Genomic DNA, 12,862 nt, shown 5'->3' with positions numbered 1-12,862 from the left:
TTTTATGAAAGTACTTCAAGTTGATTTTTTTTTTTTTTTTTTTTTTTTTTTTTACTCTGTGTCTCAAAATGTTATGATGATACTAAGCATCATATGCATGTGCTACCTGAATGGAAATTCCTTCTATCACTTGAATTCTCAGTGTTGGTTGGCTTTTAGTAAATAAGAAGGTGTGTTTCTTTTCATTTTTGATAGAGAGAAAAATATGAAGACTCATTGTGAGGCTTGCACTTCACTATAAACCGTATGATTTAAATTCTCTCAATTCAGTACCTTCTACCCCATTTTTATTCGGTCTTAATTTCTTCTGCTGATTTTTGTGTGTGGGCATTAGTTGTTTAGAAATTATATTCAAAATATTTCTGTTCCTGTGTAGTGAATGGTAGAATATGGAGATTTGATGCAAATGTTTAGTAGAGTCAGACAAGTGGCCCACAATTCTGGTGTATTAGAATTAAGAATGTTTTTTATTAAGTAACTCAGTTGACTGACTTTACAGAGCTATTTGTATCTAATTGTATTTAAAGATGATTAAAGACTTCCAGTGTGAGGACCATTTACTGAAGATGTACTGGTAAAACCAAAACATCCCATGGAGTTCCTAAAGATAACACAATAACTTCTTAACACATTTTACAGTCAACAGGGAACACAATTTAATATTGAACCTCATACTACTAAATAAAGAAATAATCACTGACCTAAAAGTTAGAAGTTGTCTATGTTGTTAGGGTTATTCTGGTTTTACAAAAAGAATATGTCACAAAACACTAAGGTGCATAATTGACCCTATTAAACTTCCTGTTGCCCAAACTTGAAAAAAAACTCAAAAGCATCCTATTGAACTTCTAAAAAGACAGAATTCATGGAAACAGAAAAAGTTATATTTAAAAAAGAAAATTAAACCTAAAAAAGAATGTGTAAAAGCTTTTCTAAAAAAAAAAAAAAGCTAAAATCAATGCTCATGAATACAAGCGAACAGCTAAGACAACTGATTAAGCAGGCCAAAAGGTATTAATAAAATTTAAGTTGTTAATAGTATTGATATACAATAGCTAAAACCAGGCTATCACAAGTTACTGATAATAAAAACATAAACAGCAAGATTAAGAAAAAAAACACTAAGTAGTTGTTCGATTAATATTTGTTCTACGCATTGGAATGCTGAAAGAGATATATCTGTTCCTTGGCACACTGTGAATTGAACAAACATAATCATCTCTAACAAAGCAGGTTTAGAGGCTTCAGCTGCTCATATTAAACATTTTCATATCAGTAGATCCAGGTAAGCTATGGACATGTTCAGAGCACCTGCTTGAGATACCTCCTTTCGGCATCACCACACCAACTGTCTCCAGCAGCAGAATTTAAGTAGACGAATTTGGGTGGTGAAGTGGTCTGTTATTGTCAATGATGATAGGTGTGAGATTTTTCCAAGCGTGATTTAGTTATCTCACATATTGAGTGAGGAACTATCAGAATTAGTCAAACAGAGTTTCTGAGAGTTTTCCTGGAGGTTCAACAGCTGACTTAGGGCTTCGTATTAGGTACATCTGTCTAGGCAGATACTAAGCACTAGATTATTCTGTGAGAGTGCATGAAGAGTTATAGAGTTAAATTCAATCCAAAATATGACATAATTAATTAGAAGAAAAGCAAATAAAATATTGAAAGAATTTTTGAGGGAAATTATATATTCAGTATTACTTCATATCCTTAAAGTGTGATGAAGTAATTAAAAAAAAAAATTGCTTATTTAGCTTTCTGGGAGAATATGTTATTAATATATATGCATAGAAAAAACCCTCATACAGTAAAAAGGAGCCACCAAAATCTGGAGGAAATGCAAGAGGAGAAGAGGAGAATCAGGAAAGAGCAACCTGGAAGGTTGTTGGTAAAAAGTTAAAAACATAGATGTCTCTTGCGAAGATGTTCTGAGCCAATAGGAGGCAGTCAAAAGAAAGAGCAACAATAAGAATGAAATTCTTAAATCTGTGGAGGAAGAGGTTTTGTGAGGGCTGTGTTTGTGAAAAACTCTCATGTGGCTAATGGAGGGATTTGAATGACGGAATGTAAGAGTGCAGGTCAGAATACTCAAGGACAACACTCTTACTGCATAACAATAGAAGACAGAAAAATATACCAGAGGAGAGGAAGAGCATATATATATATAACTTGGTGAAGAGTCAAGAGATTTTTTTTCCTAATAGTCTTCATGGCAAATCTCCAGTTTACCATTATTTGAGATAATTAGTGTTGCTCTACAAAAGGAGAGGGCACAAACTTCCTATCTCACGATAGTTTTAGAACTTCAAAGTAAACGAACTTTTATTACATCTGCAGCAGATGATGCTTCTGGAAAAGGACAGCAGCAGGCCAGTGCCTCAGATGGATAAACTGGCCAAGTTTCATGTTGGAAGTGTGCAGAGAACCTCACAGTTGTACACAGCATATCACTTAGAAACATCTCAGTACAGAGTTCTTTAAGACAGTGCTATTGAACATAGCTATTTAACATATTTAACATATTCTCTTTGTTGGAGACATGGACAGTGGGATCGAGTGAACCCTCCGCAAGTTTGCAGATGACACCAAGTTGTGTGGTGTTGTGGACACGCTGGAGGGAAGGGATGCCATCCAGAGGGACCTTGACAGGCAGGAGAGGTGGGCCTGTGAGAACCTCATGAAATTCAACAAGGCCAAGTGCAAGGTCCTGCACGTGGGTCAGGGCAATCCCAAGCACAATTACAGGCTGGGCGGAGAATGGATTGAGAGCAGCACGGAGGAAAAGGACTTGGGAGTGCTGGTGGATGAGAAGCTCAACATGAGCCAGCAATGTGCACTGGCAGCCCAGAAAGCCAACCGTATCCTGGGCTGTATCAAAAGAAGTGTGGCCAGCAGGCCGAGGGAGGTGATTCTGTCCCTCTACTCTGCTCTCGTGAGACCCCACCTAGAATACTGTGTTCAGCTCTGGAGCCCCCAACACAAGAAGGACATGGAGCTACTGGAACGAGTCCAGAGGAGGGCCACGAAGATGATTCGAGGGCTGGAGCACGTCTCCTATGAAGACAGGCTGAGAGAGTTGGGGTTGTTCAGCCTGCAGAAGAGAAGGCTCCGGGTTGATCTTATAGCAGCTTTCCAGTACCTAAAGGGGACCTACAGGAAAGCTGGAGAGGGACTTGTTACAAGTGCGTGTAGTGACAGGACCAGGGACAATGGATTTAAACTGAAAGAGGGAAGATTTAGGTTAGATATAAGGATGAAATTTTTTACATTGAGGGTGGTGAGACACTGGAACAGGTTGCTCAGAGAAGTTGTGGATGCCCCATCCCTGCAGGTGTTCAAGGCCAGGTTGGATGAGGCTTTGGGCAACCTGATGTAGTGGAGGATTTCTCTGCCCATGGCAGAGAGGTTGGAACTAGATGATCCTTAAGGTCCCTTCCAACCCTAACCATTCTATGATTCTACGATTCTACATTTCTACAGTTACAGATACAAAATAATTACTCAAACACTTCCATGACCCTTGGACAATTGCTCTTGTTCTATCTCTATGCTGGAAACCATTGCTCTAGTGGTTATAGTAGAAAGACTTCCTGTGAATGAAAGTAAGGAGGGATTTCTTTTTCTGTTAAATTGTTTATAAATCCCTCCATCTTTTGGAATGAACATAAATGCAAAGCCAGGGAGAGTTTTTGAATAGCTGCACTCACACAAGTTGCAGTTTGATACTTGTCTCTTGAGAGGGAATAAAACCCTAAGCATATTAATTTTATTTTTAAATAATCCTACACCACATATTTGTATTAAGATAAACTTACAGTTCTAATACAATATAGATCAAATATGATATTTTAAAAGGAGGTTTCATGCAGTTTGCTGTTGATACATGTCAGCTAGCCAGCACTGAGGGAGAAATAGCAAAGCAGTTAAAACTGGAAGAATCTCTTGACTTTCCTGTAAGGGAGAGCACTTTGCTGATTTACATGGCTCATCTTTCCTCATCCCTTAATACTGCCTCCACATAGGCAATAACTTATATTTGTATAGGAAATAAGAGTTCCATGAGTTTGAGAAGGCAAAAAAGATATTGCCCAGGTTCCTCAGCAGAGGACATTATTCTGTGTTTGAACTTAATGCTGCAGAGTTGTTATACTCATGTGATAAAAGACAGTATTTTAAAGCATCTATAAGAGTAATCAGGGTGTTTTACTTTGTCACTTTTATTTTGGTTTTGGGTTTTTTGGGGCCTTTGGGTTTATTTCATTTGTTTTCCTCTGTTGTACAGCTGCATTTCACAGAAAAAAAAAAAAAAGAGAGAGTCAAATAGTGGAAGATTAAAGAAAATGAGCAACCTGAGCAACCTGATCTAGTTGGAGATATCCCTGTTCCTTGCAGGGGGGTTGGACTAGATGACCTTTGAAGGTCCTTTCCAGCCCTAACCATTCTATGATTCTATTCTATGAAATGTGCAAATGAGAAAAGAGAAATATCAGTAGAGATATAGTAGAAACAGATTTCACAGGAGAAAGTGGAAAATCAAATTAAAAGTGAGAGGAAGCACAGTGGAAGAATAATGAACTGGTTTCAGTAAAATGCTGTATTGAGTCCTGAGGGGATTGTTATCCATCAGATCAAACCTGTGGATAATAATTTTTCACATAATTGATGCGATTTTCTTTCAGTTCTACCCTGCATCCATCCTACTTTCACTTTGTATTCCTGAGGCTTTATTGAATTTGTTTCTTTATTTCCACTTTTTCTCACCTATAGATTTCTTTTTCTATCCATAATCCTTCTGCCTCACATATTTTTCTTTCTTTCTCTTGGTGTCTTATCTCCTTAAACTAGCATAATTGTTTTTAGAGTTAATAATGAAATGCTATAAAAAAGGTTATCACTGATGCAAAATAGTTGTCATATGGATTCTATTATTTATTAAGTATAGGAGGCCAGCAATTGTTGAGGAGATAATATTTTTAATGGTGCTACATATGCAAAAAATACTATTTTCTTTTAAGAATTATATGCACAGAATTACTACTCTGAAGTAAAAAATGTCCTGAGATAAAGAAAACCAAACCTCAGTCTTTTCTTTTACTTTTCAACTTGTACTGCTCTCTCTGTTAACCTTCAGTAGTGACTGAAAGAGGAGATGAATACGTGATCGTTTCACTTACTAGGTCCTTTTCAAACTTGTGAAATCTTAATTTACTTTTGGCTGTTAGGAAATAGTTTTTATCCTAAAAAATATTAGTCTGTTTTATGCTTTTTGGCTATCTTTGCCATATGGCCTAAATTTGTTTTCTTCTGAAACTTACAGAACTCATACAATCAACGGGCATTTCAGCTAGAAGCCACAGTTTAGTTACAAGTAGAGAGCAGTGATTTTGACCTTTCTGATAATGTATGGTGAACATTTTAGGAATTTGGTCGCTGTTCATCATTTTTGTGTGAGCTAACAGAAGCACTTGCTGTTGCCTCGCTAATTCCTTTGCCTCTCTCTTATGTCTCAATTACTAGGACAGAGACTCTTTTGGAGACTGGAAGGGAAGGTTATTTTGTGGGATACTATCTCAAGTTACTAATGAAATACCTGGTATTGGAGGCATCAGTATCTTGTCTTACCTGTTTGTTTCTTATCATGAAAATATGGATATTTGTTAAATTTGTTAATTTTGTATTGTTTCCTATACTGTTTTATAAGATACAATTTAAATGCTTTCCAGGACACTAACCGCCACAGCCAACATGCCCAGGTAGTTCTTTGGAAGCAAGGGGGACTGCTTATATCGCAAGTATTTTCCAGACTAAAACCTTAAAGAGGCATTTGCAAAACTGATATATTAGTTAAGCCTTTTTTTAATCATTACTGTTTCTCAGGCATCTGTCACGGCAGCTGAAGAAACAGCAATGAATGCATGCACATGATGGACTGCACATATGAGAAGAAATATATTTGGAAATAGCTGCAATTAGATTAATCTCTGAAATAAATAAGTCAGAGCAGTAATCAAATGCTATGAATACAGATATTATATGAGAACTTCTCTTAAAACCATCTGCAATGTAAATCAAATTACAGTAGAATTGGTTCTTGTGAAAGTATTAAAAGTTCTCTTACATACATTTTCTTTTTCCAGCCCACAAGCTCAGTGTTTTCTTTCTTCTTTCCTCCCCCTCCCTCTATCATAGGGCTGCTGGAGAAAGATTATTGTGGATGACACTATGCCTTTCAATGAAGAGGATAATTTATTACTGCCAGCAACAACCGAACAAACTGAACTTTGGTCAATGTTGCTATCCAAAGCTATCATTAAGCTGGCAAATACTAGGTATGTTTAGTCAGCTCGATTTGTTTTGTGAAGTTACACATGAAAATTGCAAAAAATTGTTTTAGTATAATGGGAAATATATTTTTCTAAAAATTTTATAATAGCAAATAGACACTTTTCTGAAAAGTGACACAGTAAACCAGTAAAGCAAAGTCCCCTGTAGCTGCAGAAGGTGTAGTGTTTCCTTTTTATGTGTGTGTACATTTATGCACAAAAAACTTTGCAAAGAAACTAGAGTACTGTACCTGTTTTCTGTATCTGTTTGCCATTACTCTTAAAAGTCTTGATGTGGTTTTCTGCCAAACGGAAGTGTCCAAAAAGTTTTGATAAAGTTTTAATTAGAAGCCTTAACCAGTATTGAAAATAGAGTATTGTAAGCTACTTTTGATGATTTTGGTACAGTTCTGCTGTTGTGGGCTGTGTGGTGATCCATTTCCCTAAAACTGACCCGGAAAGTAGAAGGTGGCCTCCATCCTCTCAGGATCTATAGCTGGGAATCTCTCCAGAGAGTAGGAGACTGTATCAGTTTGAAAGAGTGGAGTGTGGTACACTGGAAATACAGACAACTTGGGCGTAATAACCTGGGAGTTAGAGCAGCTGCTCTGGAAATGGAAGTTCTGGATTCACATCCCCCTTCTAGTGTGAGGGATTTCAAACCCGTATCTCCAACACCGCAAAAAGAGGCTTTATTGTGTGTGACTATACATAGTATACTTGGTAACGATGTTGAGGCTATGCCATTGTACCAGAGGGAACAGTAAAATAATGGGCCTGATGAAAAGGCATAAAAGCAAATTTGACTTTGTAGGCTAGTAGTTAGCAGTGGATCAGGAAACTCCTAAAACGGCATGTAACAACTTGTTTTTCAGCGAGCTATTCTGTTTGTGTATAGTCTTGCTCCTACAGAAAGCAATGTAGACTACAGAGTTTGCTGTGATTTGGTTATATTACAATTCTGTATAACATCTGTTTTTGTCTTACAGTATACATGAAACTGGAAAAAGAGAGCTGGAGGAATTTACAGTTCTACATACACTGACTGGATGGATACCAGAAGTTATTCCTCTCAAGTAAGTTCGTCTATTAAAAAATGTACATATTAGTTGTTGATTTTTAATTCTATAAGGCAATATGAAAAATAAAGCTGAGCCCTCAAATCCTTCAGCATCAATTTTGGGAAGTGTACGTTTTTTACTTCTGACACTTGAGAAAAGCGCCTTCAAGGAATGCAATTTTAGTGTGTTTTTCTTTGTAGGTCATACAGTTGTTTGTAGAGCTGTTTATCATGTTAAGCTGATGCCTATTCTTTATAAAATTAATTTATTTTAATTAAATATTAAACACTGTGGTGAAAACAGGGTTAGAGAAATCTATGTTTGGTCCAGCATACAAATTCAAAATGTCTGCAAGTAGTAGTAATAACTTTATATCTGAATGTGTACATCGTGAATTTGGACGTAATCAACTTTAGCTATTATGATGTTTTCACCTTTTAAATTGGAACAGCTGATACACTTTTATTTCCAACCAAAAAAACTATTTCCTACATATAATAAAGTTTTTTTCTTGTTTCCTCTATGTTTAAGTCCATTTCGTTTTAAAGAACACACATTCTATTTTTCCAGATTGACATTCTTTTTACTGAAAGAATGACTGAGATACAGGTTTTAAATATCTAGGTATTTGTTTTAAATTACAGGGGTTTGCATTCTAATGAATACATAGATAACAAATAGTTTTGATTTATATGTAATTTATTTAGATATAATTGTTTATTTATAATGATATTTCAACATTAAATAAGTTCAGTCAAGGGCTATTTTAGCCCTTATTTCAGTAATTTTTATATCTCAAGCTGTGCTTGCAATTTAAGATTTTGATGTGTTTGTGTCTTACAGTAGTGTGTATGTAGCCCATGGACTTAGATTTCTAAGTAGCCTAAATTTTGTTTCTTCATATAGTTCATTTTACAATTGCAACAGCAAAAAAAGTAGTATTCATGAATCTGGCACTTACTGCAAATATATTATATTCCGGAATAAGAAAATGTGAATATCACAGTCTTTGCAATAGTAGCATAATATGACTTTAGCTCTTGTACAATCAATTTATAATTTTTTTTTTAATAAAAGGTCACATGAAGTTACCTTGCATAAAACTTATTCATAGCCCTGAACTATTCATTCAGTTTTAAATTATTTCTAGAATCACTGACTTTCTGTGGACAACCAGTATGTCTGCAACTGTCATGTCATATCAAAAAGCTGTGGTAGCTGGTGGTGGAAGAAGCATGGAACTACCTGTGCTGAAACAGTTAGGAAAGCATAGTCTGGGATTACTTTTGAGAAGGTTTTTATTGTACAGAGCCAGAATCAAATTATTATATGGTGTAGTGCAAAGTGGTCTGTGAATTTCCCCACTGCAACTTTTATCGACTAAAAAGCTTTAGAAAGGATTCTTTATTTTTGTGCTTCTCTCACCTCCATCTCTTTATAATCTGTTTCTTAACAAATCGACCGATATGCAAAATCAGGTAAGTGTATTTTATTTACTAAAATAACCTAGTAACTTTTCTAAGAGGTGGACTGTCAGTTGTAGTATAGTGTTGTCTAAATTAAAATCACGCTTTCTTTTCTTACTGCAAATATCATTATCGTTGACATATACATGTGTTTGTTTTTAAAGGCCTGGATACTTGGACAAAGTCTGGGGCTTTCTGAAAGCGATTGTGCCAGAATTCAAGTTGCCAAATAAGAAAACTCCAGAACTTGGTATTCCTCAGTCAGATACAAAACCTAGAGAGACCAAAGTCTCAGAGTTAAAAAATGAAGTTTCATCTGTGAATAAGCTGTCTGATAAACCTGAGAAAGCTGATAAAATTAGCAAAGGTATTATTATCCCACATGGAACTCTATGGCTTTGTTGTTTCACTGGACATGTTGCAATGGTGTAAATTCAAAAAACTTTGAACTATAGACCTCATTAGAGCAGTACTCTTATTTTATGAAAACAGCTTCATTTTATGACAGATTTTTTCAGCTCTGTCTTCTACAAAGACTGATTCTTTGCAGAGGGATAACAATCAGAGAGGTTACAGTTTCCCCAAAGGAAACACTACTCTGACCATCAATAAATTATCCATTTCACAATGGATGTTACAAAGCATGATTACATACAGAGAGTGCTTACAAGTATGTTCTAATGTCTACCTGCATTTTTATTTATAGCAAATTTTCTGTTTAAGCTACTAGGTATAGGTATTAATTTTCTTCAAGAGCTACTAATCCTATTTACATTTAAATAAAAAAACCCTTAGATGTAGAAACTTATTTGTTCCAGTATATTATTCTTCAATGTTTATGTTTGAGGTTGAGTTGCCGTTTTTAGCTTCAAGGCATGGATACAATTTCACAACACTTCTAATGTCTTTTGAAGGTACACATCATATACTAAAATTTCTATTTCTCCCTAGATTTAGAAAAAAATCTCTGCCTTCCCCTCTTTGAATCCCAAATATTTAGTCCTAATGTCAAAAGTAGTGTAAAAATATTAGAAGACACCTGGCTGAGGGGATATTATCTTTTCTTAGGAATTCTTGCTATCACTTTATGACTCATCCACCAGCATAGTAGATATTTCAGAGTTTGGAAGGGACATGCACAGGGATGTAGCCATTGGGAAGAGTACTGTCATTCATCCAACAGGGTGCTGTAATTTATTCCCAGAAAACTTTGAAATTTAAATCTGCCTAAGACTTAGAAATGCTATTAGTATCTGAAATAGCTAACAATCAGGGAAGTGTTATGTTATGATAAGCTCTGTACAGCTACAAGCTGTGTTCTGATGCTCTATTAATGATTAGGATTTTTTTAATTTGAAGTGTACAGAATTTCCTGTAGTCAAAGTTCTGAACCTTAAAAGAAGTTTCTGACTGTGGGAGACTTTCTTCTTCCATGTCCTTTGGAAAGCTATGTCTCATCTATATTAGATTATTTTGGAAATTACTGATGCATGGGAGCAGGGACATGAAGAAAGTATTTGACGCAGTGCCAGGAATTCAGGAATTCCAAACACTACAGTAGGTACATGAGAGCCGCGCAATAATTGGAAGGTGGGACTGAGCCTTCCTAGCCCCTTCTCAGTAAATCTGAACGACGTTAGTTCTTTATTGTGTCTCAACTCTTCTAACTGCAAATCATCTTTAAGGCATTTACTCAGTATGAGACTTTATGACTGAAAGTTTGTGTCTGAAAAGAAAAATATTTAATCTTTATTTTGCTTAATAGAAAAAGCAGGGCAGAGAGAAATCGGAAAGAAAAGCAGAGAAGGAGAAAAAGAGAAAAACAAGCTACCAGTTCAGTCTTCACAAATGTTGGCAGAAGCCCAATATTGTCTTCAGGCCTTAACTGAAAGTAAGTCCTATTCTTTTGAAGCTAAAAATAGAAATAGGAGACACATGTAAAGCAAAGGGCTTTGCTTTTATTTGTTTTTGAATTTAATTGAGGAGAGGCGAAACACACTAATTTGTTAAAAAATTGCAATATTTTTAGAGGCTGCAATACAGATTAAAGTCACTATAACCTATTAAAATCCTATAATTTATATTAAGAATAGTATTGCTGTAATTTGTGTTTAATATCAAAATATGAAGTAAAGCTATGCAGAATATTTAGAAGTTGCTGACCAGTCCTGTGGGGCTAAGTTTTGTTCTAGTGGTAATCTGTCTTTCTGTATTTTTTTTTTTTTATAAAAAGCTTCCTCTCTAATAACTTATTTGTTCAATATCTACTTTATTCAGTAAATTGTGATTGGAAAAAGCAGGAATACTTCTTTGTTAAAGGGCAGGGGGTGAGAGTGGCCAGAAATACTCATTAGAATTCACTCCACAATTTAATGTTTTAATAAATTTGATTGCTTTATCCTGGAAATATATTTTGATGAATATATTTTTATATTGATATGTTCATGATAGCTTAAAAATTAAACAAATTCTTACTTTCTGCATTTTTTTTTAAAACACTAAAATACAATTTAAACAAAGCATAAGTAAATGCTAATTGTTCAACTAATCAGTCAATAGGAAATGTTATGTTTACTAGCATGAAGTATAGAAAGTCTTAAGTGTACATTAAGGTCATTTGCTTTTCTCGTTGCTTATATTTCCACACGTTCAACATTTCCATAGGACTAGCTATCTAGTTGCAAATCAACAGGTAAGAATAGGTACAGCATCTTTCTTTGGGAAAATAACTGCAAAGTAAAAATGTATAACAAGGACAAAACTCACTATGTAAATTGGATTCCTGCTTCTTGATTTAAATCCTGGTTAAAATTGATGGTTTAAATAAAATTTCTATCAAACCAATATTGCTGTTTGTCATCAGCAAATATATTCGTTTGAATTCCTACCTTAGATACTACTAAAAGAGTTAAACAGAAAATTCTAAAATATATTACAGGAACATGGTTTGCTTCAGTGGCAGTAGTTGTGGAAGGGGCAATGAGGCATTTCACATGAATATAAGGAATGTGCTCAGTATGCAAGCACTTTGTGGGGAAAAGAAAGCAAAGGAGAAGCAGAAGGATCTAAGTGATGAATTCTAGTTGTTGTGCAAAATGAGTGAAAGAGCATTAAAAATCATCAGGCAGTGTTTCTGTATGAAGAACCACATGACATTTTGGTCTTTTTCTCCCATTTAAAGCAGAGTTTATGCTGTTTTCTGAAAGACAGATAGTGGCCTGTGAAGAGGCTAATTAGAAAGATTATTAGTTCAGGGCTCAAATACGGTTGTCAGAGAAGTCTCTTGTCCTAGGTCTGAACCAGAAAAGAGATTTGAAAGAGAGTAAGAGGTAGATATCTCACTAATAAACTTGGTAAGAGTTTGAATAGAAGTAAATGTGGAGATGGTAAAGTCAGAGGCTGTAAAATATGGAGCAAATTTAAGATTATTAGACTTCAAAGAAAAAAAAAATAAAAGGAAAACTGCAAACTGAAGTAATACTGAATTAAAATGAATTTTTGCTGTGAGATTGTAGCCACAAGAGGAAAAGTTTGCAGGCTTTGTGAGACAGGTGCTCTTCAAAGTGACCTGGGACAGTAGAAACAGTTTTGTGCATAAAGTAACATTTAAAAGTAGGGTTTGATTCAAAGTCAGATTCCAGAGGCACTAGTTGTAAAAAGTTTCTGAATTGTTCTTGGGAATTTTGTGACAGTGACTTTACTTAATGCAACAGCTTTTTTGTTTTTTCAATGTAGGTGGCTTGAAAAGCATTTCATTTCCAGTGCCATAGAAGCATTTGTTTCCCTACTGCAAGTTCTCATTCTATCTATTGAGTGTGAGGACTTAAAGGGAATCGTTTTTCTTTCTGTGATAAATATGAATTATTTCTGAAGAGGTATTTAACTGCTTTTGATATAATTTATATTTTACTTCTAAAATGGCAAAACTTTTTGTTTTCATTACCTCGTATATTCACTACCTTGTTTAGTTTCATACATATTGACATACCAGTTACTTCTGTATTCA

General features: G+C 35.1%; 1 protein-coding gene across 1 annotated transcript in view; it reads left to right on the top strand.

Annotated features, from left to right (window-relative positions):
- ADGB (androglobin) overlaps positions 1–12,862 on the top strand; it is a 139,787-nt gene that overhangs the window by 36,626 nt on the left and 90,299 nt on the right. The window contains exons 7-10 of the mRNA XM_086625981.1: positions 6,196–6,335; positions 7,319–7,405; positions 9,021–9,223; positions 10,622–10,747. Coding sequence (XP_086482107.1) covers positions 6,196–6,335; positions 7,319–7,405; positions 9,021–9,223; positions 10,622–10,747 — 556 coding nt within the window. The remainder of the gene's footprint in view (positions 1–6,195; positions 6,336–7,318; positions 7,406–9,020; positions 9,224–10,621; positions 10,748–12,862) is intronic.

This window comes from Tauraco erythrolophus, chromosome 2 (genome assembly GCF_009769465.1).
Source record: "Tauraco erythrolophus isolate bTauEry1 chromosome 2, bTauEry1.pri, whole genome shotgun sequence".
NCBI classification, from domain to species: domain Eukaryota; kingdom Metazoa; phylum Chordata; class Aves; order Musophagiformes; family Musophagidae; genus Tauraco; species Tauraco erythrolophus.
This window is presented reverse-complemented; position numbering and strand designations above follow the sequence as displayed.